The sequence below is a fragment of the Copadichromis virginalis genome, linkage group LG17 (genome assembly GCF_057382275.1).
Source record: "Copadichromis virginalis isolate Kocher_CV1m ecotype Utaka linkage group LG17, C_Virginalis_male_GT1.1, whole genome shotgun sequence".
In the NCBI taxonomy this organism is placed as follows: domain Eukaryota; kingdom Metazoa; phylum Chordata; class Actinopteri; order Cichliformes; family Cichlidae; genus Copadichromis; species Copadichromis virginalis.
In genome coordinates, this window is record NC_140634.1 from 1267696 (window position 1) to 1281381 (window position 13686).

The window sequence follows — 13686 nt, forward strand, 5'->3', positions numbered from 1 at the left end:
CACCTGGTCCAGCCCTAACTATATGCTTTAGCAAAAAGGAAAGTTTGAAGCCTAATCTTGAAAGTAGAGATAGTGTCTGTCTCCTGAATCCAAACTGGAAGCTGGTTCCACAGAAGAGGGGCCTGAAAACTGAAGGCTCTGCCTCCCATTCTACTTTTAAATACTCTAGGAACAACAAGTAGGCCTGCAGAGCGAGAGCGAAGTGCTCTAATAGGGTGATATGGTACTACAAGGTCATTAAGATAAGATGGGCCCTGATTATTTAAGACCTTGGGGGAGTTTTTCCTTCCTACTGTTGCCAAACTGCTTGCTCATAGGGGGTCATATGATTGTCGAGTTTTCTCTGTATGTGTTGTTTTAGGGTCTACTTTACAATATAAAGCGCCCTGAGGTGAATGTTGGGTTCTATATAATTAAAATTGAACTGACTTGAGCAGAGAGGCAATGAGGAGAGGTCAGTATGGGAGACACTGGCTCCTTTAATCCTCTAATCTGGGCAGCTGAGCTGTGTGCTCCTTGTTCCTGCATATGTTTGATCAGGTTCCCGTCTTCTCCCTAAGTGCACATCCCTGTTTGTTAGTTTAACGCGTGTTTCTAAGTTGGCAGTAGATGTGTGTGCCTGTGTGCTTGGCCTCCTCTGTGTGTCAGCCCCCTGATGGACCTGTCCAGGGTGTAGCTTGGATAGGTCGCAGCCCCTCGGTGACACATAACTGGATAAAGTAAGCGGTTAGAAAATAGATGGAAACTCGTGGCTTATGATTACAGTGCAGGAGAGTCATAGAGTCAGCTGGAGTCATCTGATTTTCCTGTGTGATCTTTGACACTGAAAGCCTTGTGGCACAACGTGCTGTTGTTCTCTTGACATTTCGAGTCTTTTCAAGATTTATCTACTTACTATGAAACTGGACATGACATATTTAAAGCTTCTCTTTTTAAAACCCCAAGAAATGAAAACCAACTTTATTCTCATGACTGAAAAAGCATTAAAAATAAGAACAGACAGTAGAAACAAAAGCAATGACGGCGTGCTAACCACAAGTACAGGGATGATTCGGGCAGGAGTCTTTAGCACACATTTTTCAGGATTTGTTTTGCAGTATTTCATGTTTTCCACAAACATGTCATGATGTCCAGCTTGTGTCTTCAGAATGAAACATTTTGCATCCAGAGAGAAGATTCTACACGCTGAGCTGGAAGCATTTGCAAAAAGCAGCTATGCGCACTCTTTCTGTCCAAGTGCTTATTGTGTTCTTCTGTGTCCGTGTTTATTTAGATGCAGAGGTTATGAGCCTGAGAGGATTCTGACATCAGCAAAAGGGCGAAACAACAAACATTACATCTCCGAATTCCTCGCGGAGTCTCTGCTTTTTCTGCCCTGTCTCTGTCTTTACGTGGATGCTCTCATCGCGCCTTCTTGGAAACGAAAGTTGCGCCACTGCCTCTGAGGCAGCATCAGGTGTATGAATTAGCATCAGGCCGACAAAGAATAGTAGGAGGGGACTTGGACACGCACAGCAGTCCTGCCTCATGAGGTGGAATAATCTCCACAGGATTCATCTGAGTCATTCTGCAGAGTTGTAGGATGCATGTTCAGACTTGTGACATAGAACTGGAAGAGATTACAAAATACAACCGAAAATTACAGCATCTGCCGAATAACCCAAATAAAACCACGCGTGCTTCCTACCAGGAACAGACACCAGCAGCAATAAAGTGTGTGAAGGAAATATTCACGTGTGGAAAACGTGATAGCCTGACTCACCAGCGAAGCGGAGAGTCTGAAGATTCCCGCATCTCCTTCTATCTGCTTCACACACGCGGGCTGAGGCGGTGATAAGGTGAAGAGGAGGGTTTGACTGCTTGAGAAATTCATGCAAACGTGAGGCATTTTCCTGCGCGTGCACGTGGTGGATTATGATAGATGGAGTTGTGGGTGATGTGTTAGTGCTGGTTACTTGTTAGCTCACAGCTGTGCGTTAAGTTCACGGTGACACTTTTATCTTTGAAGTACTGATAGCAGATGTTTAACATAAAGGTGTCTGGTGTTCAGCTTCTAGGACCTTTAAAGCTGAGGGCTCTGTTCTTCGTCACATCCAGCAGCATCTTTTATACAAGGACATGAGAACTGGGGCTCAAATACAAGCGAGCGCTTCTTGTGATTTTCGTTGATAAAGGATTAGCAGTGGGATGGGTTTGTGCACCATATCAACGCTGGATTTCCCGGGTTTAGCATATTATACCCTCCCAGCACCTTTCTGAAAATTGCCCACCAGGAATAGAGGCAGTGAACTCCGCCTTCTCAGTATTTAAACCCACAATATCACCCGGAGCTCAGAGAACCGGAGAACTTGATCTTGACCAACACGTTTGGATTCGTGGGAACTAAATCCTCCCTCTGAGCTCTAATTGCCTAAAAGGTGAGACTAGTCTTTGCTTCTTTTAAGTAAAATAAAAACAAATATAAAACAGCAGGCAGGACTTCACGGTGACTTTATGGATTTTGCCGTTTTGGGACATTTTTTCAGCATAATGTAAAGTTCTTGGTGCATCAGTTTGACTGGTGCTATGAGTAGACGTTCACACTGTCGTGCTTTTTAAAATATATGTTGGTTTTATTAGCAGCAGATTGACCCATTATTTACTTTCCCCCTAAAGGTTCCATCTGCAGTCTCCAATCCGCCCATCTTGGACACATTATCACACTTTTTATTTATTTATTTATTTTTTCCTCCCACTCCTGGGATTTAACCTTCACCCAGTCCGTCACTTCGCCCCCTCCTACCCAGAAAGAGGGTGTAAAGTTGGAGTCGGCCCGGAGATGCGGTTCTTTTTCCCGCTGACTGTGTATTGCATCAGCCTGCTTTCCCTCCAGCAGGCTTTGCCGGCTGAGGAGAGACCGGGCACGAACAGGTAGGACACACCGCTGCGCTGCTGCTGTATTAGTGCTACTTTAGTGCCTACAGAGCAACTCTGCTGTCTGAGAGGAGCGAAGAAGGCAGCTGGAGCCGCTGAAATCTTGCTGTTCATAGCTGCACTGCATCGGGCAGAAACATCAGCGTCGTTAACGCGTTTCAATGGACTGTAACGTCGTCACTTTCCCGTCGTCGTTTAGTTCAAACACTTCTCACTGTTTTTATTCGCGTCATATTCTCGCTGGGAACGTTTTTCTAACAGAGATAAATAACGTGCTCTAAAGTTCACAATAAAGACACGCTGATATTTACTCTTCTGTGAGTCTGACGCACACTGCGAAACTTGAATCACGAGGGTTGGTGTGTGTAAACGCGTGTCAGCCTGACAGTAGATAGTGGACACTTGAAGGCTGTGGCTTTATCTTTGCTGCTCCACATCCACACGGAGTGTATCTCGGTCAAAGCCCACAGAAATCCACAGAGCTGCGTGAGTTCAGTGTTTTTAGAAGGCGAAATGATCTTTGCAGTTATGAAGGAGATGATGAGAAATTACACCTGAGCTGTAGGTGACCTTTGACCTACATTTAACCCTGCCACTGAAACATGACTAAAGTGAGTTAACTGCGCCTCAGCTTGTTTTCTATAAACAATTCAGATGTTTCTAAAGCCCCAAACGTCGCCTTAGTCCCAGCTCTCGGTGTCACATGATGAACCACTGACATATGGGCTTTTGTTTGCTTTGGTCTCCCTGACATCAAGCAGGGAAAATGTCATTTCCAAAGGTGGGAAAACCAGTTTGTCATTCTGAATAGCCCAGTCGTAGACACCATCACGGGTCATTGTAAAGGATATTGTGAGGGGATGAATGGCACCTGTACTTTTCCACTCTTTTGGTGTCAGAGCAGGATCTCATTAGACACGAGGCAGCAAACAGACGTCCACCCGGTCAGAGGCAGGGAGCTCGTCACAGTGGCAGTAAGTGTGCCGGGTTGCATAGTTGAGGATGAGGTACAGTGAAGGGCGACCTCTTCTGGTTGGGTGTGGAGCCGTAACTCTGTGCCAGCGCTGATTCTGCAGTTTTAAAGCGAGCGCCGTGGAAGAAGCTGCTGTTTCCCATGATGTGAAAACGCACTTGAATCTAACCCAGTGTAAGAGGATCCGAGGGTGGAACTTTCCTCCAGGTGGGAAAGCGCTCCTGTGGCCGTCTCTGTCATCTGGACAAACGGCTGCTGCTGAAACCCAGAGAAGGGGGGGGGCAGCTCTGTTTGCACCTGGCCGGCTCCCCCATCAGTCCTCTGCTCCATTACAAATGTTCAAGGCTGCAGTTCCAGCTCCGTGTAGTTAATTAAACATTGTTTTATTGCCTTAAAAAAGCTGATAACAAAACAAGAACAGTCACATTTCCTCATGACTTCTGTCTTTTAGACTATCTCAGATAAATGGACTCCCGAGTGTCTGCAGCTGAGCACTGCAGGTACTGTGGAGGAGGTCTGAGCTGTTGTTGACCACTTACAGAGACGTGCAGGTGAAAGGAAAGAGTCTGGGCTCTATCGTGCTGTAGACCTCGACTGCGACACCCTCCTAACGCATCCTGTTCGGTTCCTGTCACCAGCTGACAGCATGATAACAGCAGACACCACCACTTCACATGTTTTTGTCTGTTGGACTCTTGAGCTCAGATGTCTGTCATTCCTTCCACGTCCTGTGTTTGTGTCCATATTGTCTCCCTGTGTCCTGATATGGACACAGAGAGATGTAACAATGCCAAGCAGGCGCTTTCCAAACGAGGAGAAATTGTTTGTTAAGCATAAGACGGCAACACATACCCCTCATTATCATTTTACATAACATCTTTTTTGTAGTTGAAAATAGTCTGCAGCCAGACAAGTTAAACATGGCTTTAGGAGTGAAGCGGCTTTAGGTCCAGATTCTGGAAGTGGGAAGCAGCTCATTGCTTGCAGACTGAAGACTCTGAAGCTGGTTTGCGGTCAGGCTTTTGTTCGATGGCCCCGGCTTTGTCTGGATCAGCCTGTGTGCATAAGTTGGGCTGCAAGTTTGTCTGAACATTTCAGGGCCGAATTGTCGCGTTTTCACCGAGCACCAACATGACTATCAGAGAAAAACACCTCACAGAGCATGGCCGGAGCCTTTCTGCTGTTTCTTGGTTTGGGGTCCAGACATTTGATGTTTCGATTCTGAGCATCTCTTTAAACCACCTTTATTCCTCTGGGATGATTTCAAATTTAGCGCCTCAACCCAGGCTTCTTCTTATGCGTCTACTTTGATTTGCAGCCTGTTGTAAACACTGAACTTGCTCAGGGCTGGTGTGGAGTATGTGTAGAGTACAAGCACATCAAGGTAAATCTGCACAAGCACAGGCTGAAGTTGAGAAGGCTGCTGGCAGGAATTCCGCTGTGGATTAATGTCTAAGACCTAAATTCCAACGTTCGCATCCTTAAAGAGCAGGTTTCTGCTCACACAGAGAGCCGCTGCACATGAATGCACTGTACGTCATGTAAGAGTAGAAGACATGCATGTAAGAGGATCAGTGTGTGGTTTAAGTTCCTCAAAAGGCATTTGGAAAATAAAAGCAGCTTCTGAGGGGAAGAGAAACCACCCTTTTGTCTTGTCTACATCCATCAGAATTATGTGGTTTGTGAACTATAACTTGGCATCTGTCAGTTCATGTAATTCACCAGCTGGAGTTTATTCAGAGGCCAAAAAGGCTTGAACAATAGAAATTACAGCCCAGGGTTAGAAAGCTGGAAGTGCCCAGCTCGTTTCATTGAGACAGAGATTTCTGTCAGCTTTCGCTCCTCATCCTCGGATGGCTGATTCCCTTTGAAACATCTGTAAACGTGTACGTTTGAAACGTAGTGGGTTTAAATCTGAAGTGTTGGGATTACTGCGGGCCAATCTTAGGAAGGCTCAGGGTTGGGTTTATGTTTCGTTTCCCCTCCATGAGACCTGTGGCTGGAATTTAAGATTAGACTATGACTTGCAGGGAGGCCAAATCTGCTCAGAGACTTCAGCCCAGATTTGACTTCCTAAAACAACTAATACAGCTCGTCGTCATTAATAGAGAAGAAAAGGAAACACGGCTGATCTACAGGTACTGGCTTCACCTTTAATCTAACTGTTAGGTCCTATGAAATCATCAGCCAAATGTGTCTGAAAGCCATAAACTTGGGATATTGCAACACATCAGAAATCAGACGTCTTTGATTTCCTGCCAAACACAAAGGTCTCCTTCACTGTATGACTGGTTAGACTGCAGGGAGGTCAGGCATTGTTCCAGCTGCAGGTGATGTTGGCCCAACCAAAATGCAGCGCTTGTTCCCCGGCACATATTTATTTTTCAAGACCATTAACTAAGTGCACCAGGTGCTCCGATGGTTTGCTCGGGAATCGGAGGCACTGCTGTCATTGATCACAAGGCTTTTCCTACACTGCGGTGCGTTGCTCCATAATCCCCTTTACCTCATTAATGCGCACAATAAACAGAGCTGGATTACTGACCAGGAAAAGCAAGGGGGGGTTGCCATGGGGTACCAGATGCTTTTCTTAGATGTGAGGCAGTTATTATTGCCTACATCACTGCAGCACCTTAACGTTGCACATGGCAGCTGCATGAGTGTATTTTTCAGCCCCAGTCAGAAAAGATTGATGTTCTTATGCTAAACTTTTGACCTCCTGGATCCAGGATACAAACAGAAAGAGTCATGAGCACCACAGATTACAGCTGCTATAGACTCGCATCAGTCACATCCATTATCACTGCTGTGAAAACCAGCCTGAAACAATGAAAATGCTGTGGGTTACAGTAAGTATCCGTATGGAAATATACAAACTATACATCCTGTCATTGGGTTGTGTAAATGCGTTTATGAGATCTGTTGTGGGGCCACCGCTGCAGCTATGCAAATAAGCTTTAAGCGTTCACCGTGCAGACCATGTGGGTGTAACTTGATGATGTGGCACTGTGGCAGACTGCGGCCTGTCCTGGAAATAGTGCTTTCCTCCGTCTGCGGCCTACCATTATGCAACTATTTATTCAGCCATCGCCACTGTTGGATAGCAGGTCCTCTAAAGGCGACCGGCTCTGCCAACAGTGAGCCAGCAGCTGCACTTAGCGTCTCTGGGAGGAGTCTCAAACCAACCACAGGCTGTGAAGTCTTGGAGAACTCAGCAGGGAGTGTTCATGAGAAGATAACACGAGTTAGCGTTTCACATGTGGAAGACACGTTTTATAATTAAAATGGTGAAACATTTTTCCATCTTTGCTTCGAAAGGCGAACACGAAAGATGGATTCATTCTAATCCTAAATGTAAACCTCTGGCAAAGATTCCACCTTTTTTAGTTCATCCAGGCACAACATGATGTTAAGCCCAGTGTCACAGCAAAATATTTATCCTGGCAACTTTGGGAAATGAAAATTGTGGCTTTAACAGATGTAGCTGACACTGTGACGCCAGATATTCTTCACCAAACAGCGATCTTATCCCAAACCTTACTGGTGCCAAAGCAAAACCAAGCAGTGAGAAACACCAGTATTTCACAACAGGCTGTAAAACCAAAGAGAAATCACTTTGATAGTCACACAGAGGGGCAGTCCAGCAGGTAACGGGTACAGAAATACGAAGGCACCTACATCCTTTATTTGTACAAGCACCGCGTCGTGTGTGGACCAACATAGCTATTCCACAGTCTGAAATGTGACCGAGCAGTCATTGTTTCTTTTTACTTCTCTCGGGATTTTGAGTCACACCGTGCTACGCAAACATGGCGCTAACAGGTCAGCGAAGGAGCCACTGTTTTTGTCAAACAAAGAACAGATGGCGAGTCGGCCACTGCTGTTTGCTGAAAATGTCTGAGCCAGTGGTCCGCCACACTGCACACCTTAACACATCATTTAGTGTCATGTGTATTCTCACGAGCCTGTTTGTACAGATGGACCAATCACACAAGAGGTGCTGTCCATCTTGCCAATAGTTTCTGAGAAAGTGTGTGATTTTTTTACATTTTACATGTTGGATGGGGTGATCCTTTACAACTTTCATGTTTGTAGCTTAACTTGGCCTGTGAAGGATATAGATGCTGAAGGATGCTCTGTGCGGTGTTCAGAAGCTAGCATAAAATGTTTATTTACCAAATTGCACCTATAATTAGATGTCCGCAGAATTAGCATTGCCCTCGATCGTGCTAACAGTCGTGGCAGTGATTGGCACAGTTGATATTTTTGGAATTTTCTGGACAAACAGAAACTCCTGACGGCTTAGCTAGTTCTAGTTAGCACAAATTAGCATGCTAGCTGCAAAACTGTCTCGTGAACTCGTCACAATTCTACCTGCTGAGAATATAACACATTAACTTCTAGCTTACACTTTTAGTTATGTGTAGCTGCTAGTATTGCTCTATGTTCTCATGCTATCTTGAGTTGTTTCACGTTTCTGGTGCACTTTCAGTATGAATCCCTCTCACTCCTGTAGAACAGCTTTTCACCCGACATCTCTTTTCTCCTCAGGTTGGATGTTCTCAACAAACTCATTGGCCAGAAAGAGGATAACGCTCCCGCTGCAGAAAGCCAGACTATCAGCACGGTCCCATCTTCACCCTTGAGCCGATCCCCAAACCGGCTGCCTGGATTCATGAAGCAGCGACTGGCATCAGGAGCAAGGACAGCCTCCCCGGCCTTGGCGTGGGTGCAGTCCACCGAGGCTTTGCAGGTTGAGCGACGGGCACCGAGAGCTCGTCGCCATGCCCACTCACGAGGGGGTCACCACAACCATCACCATGCCAAACTGATGCGGGTGGGTTGCGTCCTGGGGACCTGTCAAGTGCAGAACCTCAGCCATAGGCTCTATCAGCTTATTGGCCAAACTGGCAGAGAAGACTCTTCTCCCATTAATCCCAGGAGCCCCCACAGCTTTGGATGACTTCGATAAAACCTCCAAATAGCCACAGCAAGTCTATCTATTGCTCCATTTATTTATTGTTTCTTAATGTATTATTGATAGTTATTGCATTAGAGTTTGATGTAGTACACAACTTTTATTATACCCGCCTTAGATGACTGTTGCTTCTAATTTTTGTGCACAATATATGGATTTAAAACTTTAAATCAGGACTGACTGAATCTTCTTTCAAGCCCCTGAACTGATTTCTCCCACCATCATGAGGAAGTTTGGCTTTGAGGGTTAGTGATGTCTTTCTGAATCTCCCTCTGGAACGTTCAAAAGAAGCCAAGAGATCTCAGGCTGATGTTTAAATCCTGTTAATATAAGAATGAAGGCTTGTCTTCAACACCATCCAGCGGCCTGGTCCTATCTGCCCACTGACCTCCGCAGGAGTGGTTATCCTGCCGCTCACTGATCAAACACTTAAGCCATTAATGTGGATTTGAAGCTGCAGCGTGAGCTGGATTCCTGTCAGAACCAATGTATTCCTAGAGAACTCGTCGGCGACTCAGTGAACCCTTTTACCTCTTTTCTGTGGCCCCCTTTGTCTTAATTTTGGACTCACATGCAATTTCAGATTGAACACTGACACCCCTGGAGCAGGTCGCAAGTTTCCAGTTGCCTCAGAACTGCGAACTCATCATTCAGCAAGACTTTACCACAGAGAGAGAGGAGAGGGTCAGCTTCTGTTGCTTTGGATGGAATGCAAACAAACGGACTCCCCTAAGTATCGCTTTCAATTTTGAGCTGCACTGGCTGGTTGGCTATCACAGCACAGTGAACATCGGAGTCATGGATCAGTCCTCTGTCACGCCGCTGCTGCCATTCTCCCTGCAGGGAGAATGGCAGGACTTTGGACTGACAGCCGTTTAATAAACCTAAAGGTTCAGTCACAATGTGAGGGGTGGGAGGGGGCTGGGGGGCTTTCCAAGTCTCCCGCTGTCTGCGGCGCTAAAGTGAAATACGCAAACGTGCAGATATTAAAGGCTTGGCAAATGGTAAAAATGAGCCCATGTTCCCATAGTTACAGTGTTGTGGACTCTTGGTCTGGACGAAGATGTTCCTGTTGATGTTTCTCAGTAGCTCGATAGTCGCTTTCAGTTCTAGATCGATCTCATGAAACCAAAAACACATTTGACCTTCTTTACGTGCCTTTGGACGTCTTATGGACCAACTGAAGGACTTTTGTGAAAACTGCTGAGTGTGCACATGAGTGCATTTCTTCCTAAATGTTTTCCTCTGTGTTTCATTAAAGTGGAGGCTGTACAAGCCTGCAATCTGCTCATGAGCCAAGTCTTCGATGCCAACTGTGTGAAGTCTTTTTTAGGAAGACTGAATAAGAAAAGTTCAGCTGCATGTTACAGTTGGTAAAACACCCTTAATGTTGATGTGTAATGGGCTAAATGGGTTTAAATTAGTCCTGAGATGATGGCCAAAGGCTTTACGACTACATTGCTGTTTTGTAATGAGGGACCAGAGCAACCAAAATGTTAGGTGTAGCAGTGCCCAGTTTCAAATATGTACACGAAATAGCAAAAACCCAAGTCCTAACATTTCCTCTCACTCTATTTATATTCACGTCCGAAGTGGTGGGCAGACGATGGACTGAAAATAACCGAAGTTTCCTCATCAAGAGTCCTAGAATTGGGTTAAACCTTACAAAAACTGTAAAACATATATTTAATTTCTCTATTCCAAGTCTTTACTATATGTTTGGCTACTCTTTATGTCTTTTTAAAGGATACAGGCCACTGAGCGATATCTGGTTATTACTGACGTTAGTTTAAAATCACCAAATACCTGATAGTACTTGACAAATCGACTTTACAGTGTGCGCTTCTTTTATAGCCTGATGTCTTTCTCCTTTTTACATGTTTGCATTTAGTCTCTTTTTTTGCTAATCCTGCCTGTAATTGTGGGGGCTGTGAGGTCACAGGTCACAATAATCAGAGGTCTTAACCTGTTCAAAGGCTTGTTGAGGTGCAACTCTCTGCTGTAATGGAGCTAATCAGTGTCTCGTGACCGATCATTAAAAGGCTTTTCAAACGCTAAAACAACCTGGTTGATTTCTGTACTTTCCAGAATGTCTCTCTCTCTCTCTCACACACACACACACACACACACACACACACACACACACACACACACACACACACACACACACACACACACACACACACGATACATGTGTGTGTGTGTCCACGACCGCCGATACGTCCGCACAGAGCAAGCATCCAGAGCCAATCAGGCAGGTTAACAGTATTTCTGTTACAAACAGGCACATCTGGTTTGTTTGCTTGTTTTCCATCTGAGAGACACCCGATCTTCTTTAGATCACAGGAAGCACTTTAAAGCATGTCTGTCCAACGTTTGTCACAACTTGAATTTTGCTCCCTGTAACAGACTTATGAAAAGCCCTGATGTACTTGTGTAAATGTGGCTGTCTGCGAATGTGTTTGAAGATGTCAGTGCCTTCCACGTGGCTTCACCGTGAGCATCACGGGCACCTGTGAATATTTAGATAATCAACCAAAGTATTTAAAAAAGTCATGTATTTAAGTTATCTTTGTATGTTTATGTCTGTGTATCACCAAAGTTGTTCCACTGCTGCTTAAACATGGTAGGAAAAGAAGTCTGAACTGTAGTAAAGTCTTATTGTTACTGTTTTTATTGACTTTTGAAATAAAAGGTGTTCTGTGGAGTGAGTTACAGTATGATCTCTGTGTGTGTGCACTTCTCAAACATGTGAAGACATACGTGATGGTCACGTCAGGCTGTGAAAGTGCCTCTCCAAAATCCCAATTAGGTTAACGAAGTCCACAGCACATATCCACTTTGTGTCGTCGTCCACTCTCCGGATGTTGCAATGGCCTCGACTGGCTGTTCTGACTCATCTGCCCTAACTGAAGTCAATCATTATGGGGGGTCAGTCCTTGAGAAATCAGGATATGATCTGATAGCAGCCTGAAGTCGTATGACTGCACAGAGTTAATGAGTCACAAACGGCGGAGGCTGGTCAACAGAACACCAGCTATTGGTTCATTCGGTGCCCAGCTGAGTGGAGGACAGAAAACAGGCAATGAAAGCCTCAGAGCAGCACTTTGACACAAAGATTGGAGGCAGCGTGCACAAGCATCTCTGGTTTGCTCTCGGAGACAGCGTCCTGAGTTTAGCAATAATTCTTAAATGGAAAAAACGAGAGCGGCCCAGAGACTTGATGTGAGCATTAAAAGTCAAAGATCGGTCAAAAACCACCCAGAATTGGACACAACTGTCGTGCTTTGACTTCTGGCAGGTAATCCTACCTCAGAGAATGCTGCCACTGATTCTAGTCCCCTGTAATGGATGGATGATGGATGAAAGGAAGTAACCCTGATCATGTTTGAGGAAAAAGTAGAAAAAGTCTCTTTATTGTTATCAGTCTACAGAGGAGACTGTAGAAACCATGTTATCATGTTATGGTTATGTAGCATCAGATCAGATCTAGGGTTCATCCTGCTGGGAGGCTTCAGCAGCCCAGCACACTTCAGCTGGATAAAGGAAAGTGGGTGGGTGGGTGGCCCTTTATCATGCTGACTGGCTGTAGTTCAGGAGGAGAGGAGGTCATCTACTGTTTGGAAGGCTGGTGGTTCAATTCCTGGCTGCTCCAGCCTGCATACTTGGGTAAGATAGTAACCCTGAGTTGCTCTCTGACAGACTCGTGAATGGTGCATGTTGTATAAAGAGGTTTGAGTGCTCTGGCAGAGTAGAAAACCAGTCCATTTGTATGTGTTGTGAGCTCTTCATCTTAATGGTAATGTGCTAACGCTCAAGTTTCCCAAACTGAGGGGACAGCGGGGTCAACACTGGTGCATTTATAAGGCCGTTCAAATTAGAAATACATATTTCTTCTTCCACCATCTGACCCGGGCCTTTCTACGTGGAGGTGTGTCCTCCTGCATGCGCTCTTTCTGGGTACCGCAGCTTCCTTACAGTCCACAGACCTGCAGTCAGTGTGTAAATTGGCCATAGGTGTGAATGGTTGTCTCTGGCTACGTCCACACTGATACGCTTTCGTTTGAAAACACATCGTTTTCTCTGCGTCTTGGCCTCCCGTCCACACTGAGACGCAGCGTTTTTGCTCAAGGAAATCGCAGCGTTTTCAAAACGCTCTCCAAGCGGATACATTTGAAGACGCCGTTTTCGCGTCGCAGTGTGGATAGCGAACCCGGAGCCTTTCTAAAACGATGACGAACGTTAGTCATGTGATGCAGTCATGTGACCAATTAAACACAGATAGCAGAGGGCATTATACAGCAGCTGTTTTGTTTGACAGCCCTGTTAAAGATTAATATCAGTCTGTACGTGCTCCAGAGAGCTTTTCTTCAAATGCTTTTGCAACGTTGTACCTTTGTGTTACTCGCAGCAACAACTCCAGCTCATTGTTAGTTTCTACGTTTCCATTTAAAGAACTCGCTGCTTTTCCTCGACATTCTGCCGCCACGTTTCAAAAGCCGGAAAGTAAATAAGCGGCAGACAGAAATGAGGCAGGCTGAATCTTCTTGCGCTTCACGCATGCGCAGGACTAGATGAAGCGTTTTCAGCCGCTTCAATGTGGACGCACAACTCAGTGAAAACGACTGAAAGCGCTGGTGTGGACGCGGCCTCTGTGTTGGCCCTGTAGAGTGCCTAACCTCTGGCCTTCCTGCGAACCTGACTTTGATTGGCTGAAGAAAATGGATGGATGGATACTTCTTCTCCATGTTTATATTTCCTTCTGTTATCACTTTGCTTCAAAGTTTTATCACCATGTAAAAATCAAATAGCACAGAAGTGC

General features: G+C 45.4%; 1 protein-coding gene across 1 annotated transcript; it reads left to right on the forward strand.

The window, feature by feature from the left end:
• Nucleotides 1-2306: 2306 nt before the first annotated feature.
• adm2a (adrenomedullin 2a) lies at nt 2307-11575 on the forward strand. Its single transcript, XM_085436702.1, has 3 exons — nt 2307-2417; nt 2656-2910; nt 8438-11575. Exons 2-3 carry the CDS (start codon nt 2819-2821, stop codon nt 8847-8849), a joined length of 504 nt encoding a protein of 167 aa, XP_085292828.1. The 5' UTR covers nt 2307-2417; nt 2656-2818; the 3' UTR covers nt 8850-11575.
• Nucleotides 11576-13686: the final 2111 nt, after the last annotated feature.